This window comes from Plectropomus leopardus, chromosome 4 (assembly GCF_008729295.1).
Source record: "Plectropomus leopardus isolate mb chromosome 4, YSFRI_Pleo_2.0, whole genome shotgun sequence".
Lineage (NCBI taxonomy): Eukaryota > Metazoa > Chordata > Actinopteri > Perciformes > Serranidae > Plectropomus > Plectropomus leopardus.
The window spans coordinates 21,167,101-21,174,984 of record NC_056466.1 but is presented as its reverse complement, the minus strand read 5'-3'; the positions used below and the strand labels follow the sequence as shown (position 1 = coordinate 21,174,984).

The 7,884-nt window shown below is 40.3% G+C and overlaps 1 protein-coding gene across 1 annotated transcript; it reads right to left on the bottom strand.

The window, feature by feature from the left end:
• Positions 1-383: 383 nt before the first annotated feature.
• LOC121941766 (calcium homeostasis modulator protein 1) lies at positions 384-6,322 on the bottom strand. The gene is made up of 3 exons (XM_042484637.1): positions 5,777-6,322; positions 2,896-3,391; positions 384-415 (listed from the first exon to the last, which is right to left on the bottom strand). Exons 1-3 carry the CDS (start codon positions 6,320-6,322, stop codon positions 384-386), a joined length of 1,074 nt encoding a protein of 357 aa, XP_042340571.1.
• Between the last annotated feature and the right edge of the window lie 1,562 nt (positions 6,323-7,884).

The following is a 7,884-nucleotide window of genomic DNA, read 5'->3' as shown; positions in this document are numbered from 1 at the left end:
TGCTGTTTTTTTTTGTTCTGTTTTTTGCTGGTGGAGGTGTGTTGGTGTGTCAGTTAGTGCATGTGTGTGTGTGCGTAGGGGGGGATCCTACTCTCCCTCTAACCATCTGCTCCTTCAATTGAGAAAAAAAGAAATCAGAGACAAAAGGCGGTGTGTGTGAGTGTGTCTGCGTGTGTCGTGCTCAGACTCTCCCACCTCCAGCTGGCTTTGTCATGGCAGGCTTCCCCCTCTTCCTCTTTCAATCCATAATGGTGCTCGGTAAGAGAGAGCCTGCAAAATTTCCCTTCCTCCCCTTGCTCCTGCTATGCTCTGCTCTGCCTTGGGTTTGTAAACAGATCTCTGCTCATGTGACCAGCCGTTTTGCCTCGCAACTCTCCTCTCCCTCAGCCCTCCCTCACTACCTCTGTCCTCCAATCTGCAGGCAGAAGGAAGGCAGAATGAGCCAGACACTGACGAATAGGGCGCCTGCAAGCATGCTGATGTGTTATGTGTCTGTATGCGCACACCCCGGTGCATGTATATGTGAGAGGGAGAGAAGAAGAGAGACATTTGCAGCAAAGTCGAGGGAAGGCCGATGTCCTGACAACCCAAAACAAAGCCATTTGTGTGAAGTTTTGGTCAGCAGAAGAAGAGATGATGCAAATGTCCTTCCTTCACACATAAACAGAATGTATTTTTAAAGCTACAGCAGATTATTATCTATGTTTGCTTTGTTTGATCTATTGTTAAACATTATGACACTCTTTTGCAAAGACAGAACAAGCAGTTGATAGAGACAACAAAGCTTAAAGCTTAAGAAGGAGAAAGAGAGAAACTCAGAGAGAAAAGTCACAGCCTGACAAAGACGTCCACCCCCACACCAGCAGCCCTGGCTGCCAATTCGCTGAGGGAGAGAACAGCTGCTGGGCTACTGGGCGAGCTGTGACACGGTCAAGGGGAGTGCTGCCTCACCAATCCCCAGGGGGGAGGGAGGGGGGAGAAAGAGGCTTCAATGGGATCCATGCCATTTTCACCCCCCCCCCCCCAGCTCTAGTAATGACATTACTGCTGGATACTGAGGAACAGCTGGATGGACTGCACAGATGCACGAGCACAGACACAGTCCTTAATACACTGCATGCACTGTTGGTTGTTTACGGGTTTCGGAATTAGATGAGTGTTTGAGCTACAGGGTTGTGTTGTCATTGTTGGCATGTGAAGGATGGTGGTTTTGTTTACAGTAGCCCTCTTGTACAATATGATGAAAACACCATTGTGTCAACAGCTTCCTGAAAGATATACATTATATTAAAATGAGGTTATAGACTACACAGTGAACTGTAATGAAATCGCTGCAACAGAGGTTGGAAAGGGTTTTTCAGACATACAGAAGAAGACAGTTCCTCAATGTTTAACCATGGAGTGACTGATGGAACATGGGAGGAAATCGAGCGAGCGAGAGAGATGCAAATGTTGGCCTTGTTGTCTTAGTGGCATGGAAATCGTTTTGGTTGTCCCAACCTTTTGTTTTTGCATAAATCCTAGGTTTGCCTCACTGGAAAAAAGTAGCGCAGGTTTATGTAATAACAAGGTCTAAGGCCAGAAAGGTGCTTGAAGTAAAATCAGTTAACATAGTACAAGTTTTTAATGGGAAAGTTGTCATTTTTTACAGGCTGTGTGATTTTTTTTCCCTTTATCTTTCTGGTACAGGGTAAGAATAGGCTCTGGGCTGTTTGTATTTTCCTAAACCAATCACAATCATCTTGGGCAGTGCTAAGCTCAGGATGCAGCAACAGTGGCCTTGCAAAACGGTGGCACGCTAACAGATCAATGGGAGGAGAATGCCGGCAGAAATAGCTGGCCAATGCCAGACCAGAAATAAGTTATTTATATATATATATATATATATATATATATATATACTGGTGCATTTGGCTGCACCGAGTTAAACCATGCTGTGTTGATTTACATTTCCCTCACCAGTTTAAATGCAAAGGCTCGTGCCAAAGATGAACCATCTCTGGTGTTGGACCAAAGTGTACTCAACCATATAAAATTTACATTTTTACATTTACAGGACAAGGGTTAATGCTAAAATGTAGTGTAACAGCAGCAAAACTATAGAACAGCCATACAAAAGAAAGTGACTCAATAATGCAAGATACAAAAAAATATCCAGCAAACATTAACCACCATAAAGCTACTGGTACTACTAGACCTAGCAAGGCTGTGGCAGCAAAACTTACTGAACTGAGCAAGAGCGTCTTTTATTAATTATCAAGCCAAGTTTTCATTTATAGGGGAAAGGTTGAATTTTTTCTACAAGCAAAGGTTATATTCTCTCGAGCAAACAGCAGCAGGGGCTTCAAGGGCACGTAGCTTTTTTTCTTTGCTTATATGAGCGATGTTAACATGTTGTACGTTATCTATATATCAGTAATGGGAACTCTCCATTGGGCCCGAATAATGCCTTACTATCAGCCTGAAACAGCAGCCTAGAATTTACAGACCTCAGATTTTTGCCAACCTTTGGCCCCCAGAGAGCAGTGGCAGAGTTTGTTTTCAGTAATTCATGACTCATAGATAAAACTGTTGTGACAACAGTAAAAACAACAAACAGGTTTTGGGCTACACACCCAGAACTAGACATGTTTTTACTGAACTATATATGTGAACCAGAAAAAATGCTGACAATCATATTCTGCTAAACAAGGCTACTGTAACATCAATGAAACAATATATTGCATTGGCTTCAGTTTATATTCATTTATATGTTCTGTGCGTTAAAGTAAAACTCAAATTCATCTACCTTTGAAAAATCACTAAATGATTCCTGAAACAATAAAGACCTATTTGGAAGTTAAAGAGGACCCAATGCAAGCAGTTCTTTGTCCTTTTGAATTCTTTAGACCTTACTGTAATACACTGCCCATTCCTTTTTCTCCACGTCACGGGTGTGTCCCTTTACAAATCCATTCGCCGCTCCGTTTGCCTCTCCATTCAGTCTGCCATTGTTTGCACCATCCATTTGGTCCTTTCTCAGAGCCAGAGCAGGCTTACAGGTGTGCCAGTTCCATAAAATTTTATTCATATCATCCTGTGCCCTGATTCCCAGAAGTTTGTCTTCGTCACTTCTCTTCCTATCCTCATCGTCACTGTCGCTGTCGGTTGAGCGATGGTGGTGAAAGTTGCGCATCTCCCCGCTGATGTTCTCAAAGTACTGGTGGATGCAAACTTTTGCGAAACTCTTTGCATGCTCCTTACAGGTCTCATCGAACATCTTGCGCTCAATGTCGACGTAATGAGACCAGTACTTGGTCTTGAGGAAGGCAGCTTGAGAAAAGCACGGTCGAATAGCTCGGATCAGAAAAGCCGTGAAGGTCATCATGAGCAAAAACATCCATCCGCATGCCTGTAAAAGAGAGACATTAATAAATGTATTGGTGCTGCTGAGCACTGAAACATGATACTGTATGAAAAACGAAGACAACAGAGAGATGGACTTTGGTTTTGATTCCGGTGAATTTTGACTACGTTTGTGTTTTTGTTTTTGCAGATACTGATGACAGTAGAAGTCAAATAGTCCACTGTGTGATCGAAAAAGCAAATCTAGGAGCTTCCTGACACTTTCATAGCTCATTAACAGAATCTGTACATCAATAGACTTTCCAGAGACGTTACTTTTAAGCCTGTATAATTGCCCTTCGGCTGATCAAAGACCTAAATAACAGTGTGGGTGTTTTTAGATGGATTGAAATAGGTCCCACTTCCATGAATAATAAATTTAGAGGCTTATCTATCCTTCTAATAAGGAAAGCTTCAGTGAGCTCAAAGTGCAAGGCTCGAGTCGGATGGGGAGATTTTAAGTTAACTACAGTTTTTGAGGAATAAAGCAAGGAAAATTTAATTTGCTTAGTCATTATATGCTGTGATGAAGTTTGGAAGCTGCTTGCTGAAAGTATCCCAAAACTTTTGGCCACACTTGCTGTGTATTTAAATTGACTGACTGATCTGACTATTTTTTTTTTTTTTTTTTTTTTTAAAGAGTGAATTATCCATACATTAAAAATAGCCTCATTATATACCCTTGTGCTTTTCCTACCATGACAAAAATGCCATTTTGAATGTTTATGCTCTATTATGCCCTAGTATTATTCTAGGGGTAACGTATGGATTACATAATAGCACAGTAGAAGTATTTCTTAATTTCTTAGAAAAGGCTATGGTATCTACAGCCCAAAAGGCAAAAGATTGGCATGTCTTACTACATACTTACTACTGTAAATGCAGTATGTAGGCAGGGTTAACTAGCCTTGCTAACCCCAAACCTGACAAGTTGATCTCACATACAAAAATATAGGAAACACATTACCTTAGAAAGGTTACATAAATATAACAAGTTGTGTTTACCTTATGGATAAACATAACTTATGACTAATAGTCATATATATATACATAAGTTAAGACTAATCATTATATTTACTTCCCTTCTTCAAGGAAATCAGTGCCCTAGATTTTTTGTAGTAAGTAAGATCACCTTGTCAGGTGTGGGATGAGCAGGGCTAGATAGTGTGTTTACTAATAATTGTTACTTACTACTGATAGTTAAGTTTACATATAAAGTCAACATAACTTAAGACGAATCGTTATATTTAGTTACCTTTTTCAAGGAAATCGCTTTTCCAGATTATTCTAAGTAAGATCAACTTCTAAGATTTCAACGTGCCATCTAGCTTATTGCTAAGCAGTCCTCCATGATGTTGCAATCTCAACAAATAACACAAATTCAGCCAGTCCCTGTGAATTCAGCACAGCTTTGCTATTTGTCCAGTCACTGCAACTTTACTGCAAATCTTACTATTTAAAATGGCAAATATCTTGGGGTGCATGTTAGCTCATCTGGTAGTGTGGGCACCTCATGTATAAAGGCTATGTCCTTGCTGCAGCAGCCATGGGTTCATTCCAAGCTAGGTCATTTGCTGCATGTCATACCCTCCCTCTCCTCCTTTCACACTATGACTGTCCTGTCAAATAAAGACAGCCCCCCCCCCAAAAAAATCTAATTTCATTGTAGAGCTGCATTCAGTGCATTGATTCACTCACCCCCTCCTCACCTCTCCCCGTTTATAATGAGACTACTGCTGCTTCTGTGACCATCAAACACACACCAACAGGAGTAACTGTAAGCATCACACAGCTAACATTACCTAATGTTTATTAATGGCAGAGTTGAGCTGTTTTGTTGTCTGTGTGATATGACTGATATTAACAGCTCTGGGTCCGATGTTTGCTGCTCCTTTTGTGTTAACTTGTGGTGGAAGGAGAGAGTAGGAGGAGAGAAGCTAACAGATACGGTCCTTCAGTGCTGCTTCAGAACAGCAAGGCAACCATCGCCATTACAAATAGATTCTAATTTTGTGAGAAACACTAAGTGCTCATAACAATAAGCTCAGAATCTGAAACAGCATTGCAGCTACTTTTGCAATTTTCCCCTGTCCCCTTGATTTCATTGCAAAAATTGCCCAAAAAATATCATAGCTTGCCTTGCAATTTTTTGGCATTTCAGGCCACAACATTCACAAATGCCCATGAAATCCTTCAGGGACTGACCAACAGCATCAGCACTTTTTTCTATTTAGATTTATTTTTCACATTTTGGCCTCCTGGATTTTTCGAATGTGCCATTTAACTGACTTAAAAACAGTCTCATTCTGTCTCTGTCAAAAGCATGCCAGCTTATGACCCCTACATTTAAAATCATTCACAGAAAAGTGTAGAAGACAAATCAGCAGGCTACCTGTGATATACACTTGATGTATCGTGATGCTGCCACTCTTATTTCCTCATGCTTAAACAGGTCTTTGCATGGAATCCTTGCCAGCAGTTTTATTTTCTCTGTCTCTGACATCCCCGTCATCACGCTGTAATTCCCAAACCTGTCAATGTCCAAGTTGATGCTGAAAGCACAGAGGAAGCTCTTCCCATCCATGAGCGTGACAGACACCCACACTGCAGGTGCTATCAAGGATCTCTGCGTGATTGAGCAAAACATGTAGCGGAGGATCGTTGGGTCCTTGCCGCGTTTCCCCGTAGGTCTTTTCCACTCCTCTGCAAGCACTGACACGTTATTGTTCAATACAAAACCCAACAGAAAGAACCATATAGGTGGAATAATGAGCAGTCCGACCCCATAGGTGTAGTTGTATTCTGGCATACAGGGGCAGTTGAACTCAAAGGCAGAGTACATCTGTGCACTTGCCAGTGCCATGATGCCACAGATCCCATTCATAAAAGATTCCTGGTTGGACTGGAGGAACTGAAACATCATACGAAACTTATCCATCTTGATCGAGGTGGTGGATCTTTAGTTCAGATGAAATCAAATCTGTGAACTGAAGTACAGCAGGAAGTTTGATATAAATCAGTGAAAAGTGGTGAAAAAAGGCACCCGTGGCCATAGATTGTTGTGGCATTACAGAGTTTGTAAAAGGATTTTTTGATATAGTTTTGCCATAACTTTGAACTCCTATGACTTAAATTCATCAACAAATTTCTTCTATCGTAGATTCTATGTTAACAATGGCAGCATGCGCGAAAAAGTTTTCTGAGCAAATTCAACATTAATAAAGAAATATAACACATCTATATAAGTATAAGTCATTAATAAGAACAGTAATGACAACAAAAGGTCTACAGTTATAAATGTTAATAAGTCACTAACAACGAGCTTCATAGCAAAATGAAGTAAGTGTTGATAACTCATTAATAAAAGGTGCTTACAATAATCCAAGCCTGTTTTTAATACATAAAGCTGGTTCTAAATTTTGGTCTAGATGCTCAGCAGCTTTTTTCCAGACAACTGGAGGCTAAACAGTCACACAACCTTTCCATGTTTTTCATGCTCATAGAACTATGACTATTCTTTTATGCCAGCTTTAATGCAGACTCAGGTAACTTCAGTTTAACATAGAAATTATTATTCAAAGTCAGCTATCCATAGATATTGATAAGAAAATAAAATCACACATAAACACTTACCTATTTTTAAGAAAAGGAAAAATTCATGCGATGATGACGTCCGTGGTGAATAGTTTTCCGTTCTTTAAACTTATCAGACATTGTAGCTCAGACCGACTGAAAGGTGTTTCTCAGACTCTTTCTGTGGTGATGTTCAAAGCCGACCACATAATCTCTCATCAGGCCCCTCCCTTCACAGGTGCTCAGTGTGATGTAACAAAAGATCCCCATTGAACCCACACTTTCTCAAAAGTATACATTTTAAAGTTCTCAGAAAACACTCTCAGACAGTCATTCAACAGTGCACATTCATGTTTTTTCTTACTTAGGTGAATGTAGTTTGCAGTGGTGTTGTCTCAAGTTACCTGAATCTTGGGGATGCAGTGTTATTCACCTGTAGTCAGAATGAACTACACATGCAAAAATGGCCTCAGATCATTCAAATATCTGCTCTGGCTGAAAAATTTGGTTGTTGTCTGAAAGGCTAAGGGTGAATCTGTTTCCACTTGTTTAGTCAGAACCACACACATTAAGGGACAATTGCTTATCACTGGCAAAATGTGATAATTACTAAATCTTTAAGGGATTTGGTAATTATCACATTTTGCCCTTTGAACTCATCTGCACTCACTGGATGAGGCAGAGCTCGACAAACCAGTCAGAAACCAACAACAGGATTAAAGGCAGGGGCCTGCTCTCATATTCATAGACCAAAACCATTTCACAAGCACCTTTTTTTTAATAATGTGCTTTTTTGTATGCTTGGTTCTTCATAACATAATATTATGTATTGTAAACGTTTATAATTCATTCAGTGACTCAGAGTAAATGGTTCACTTCAGACTATTCTGAATGTGCAGTTGAACTTACAGGAAGTATGTGTTATCT

Excerpts from the sequence above, each read along its gene's own strand:
- LOC121941766 (XM_042484637.1), bottom strand. The coding sequence starts at position 6,322 with ATGGATAAGTTTCGTATGATGTTTCAGTTCCTCCAGTCCAACCAGGAA. Across the intron at positions 3,392-5,776 it reads ACATCAAGTGTATATCACAG|GCATGCGGATGGATGTTTTT; the intron begins GTAGCCTGCTGA and ends TCTCTTTTACAG. Across the intron at positions 416-2,895 it reads GGAATGGGCAGTGTATTACA|ATTGGAGGACAGAGGTAGTG; the intron begins GTAAGGTCTAAA and ends TTCTGCCTGCAG.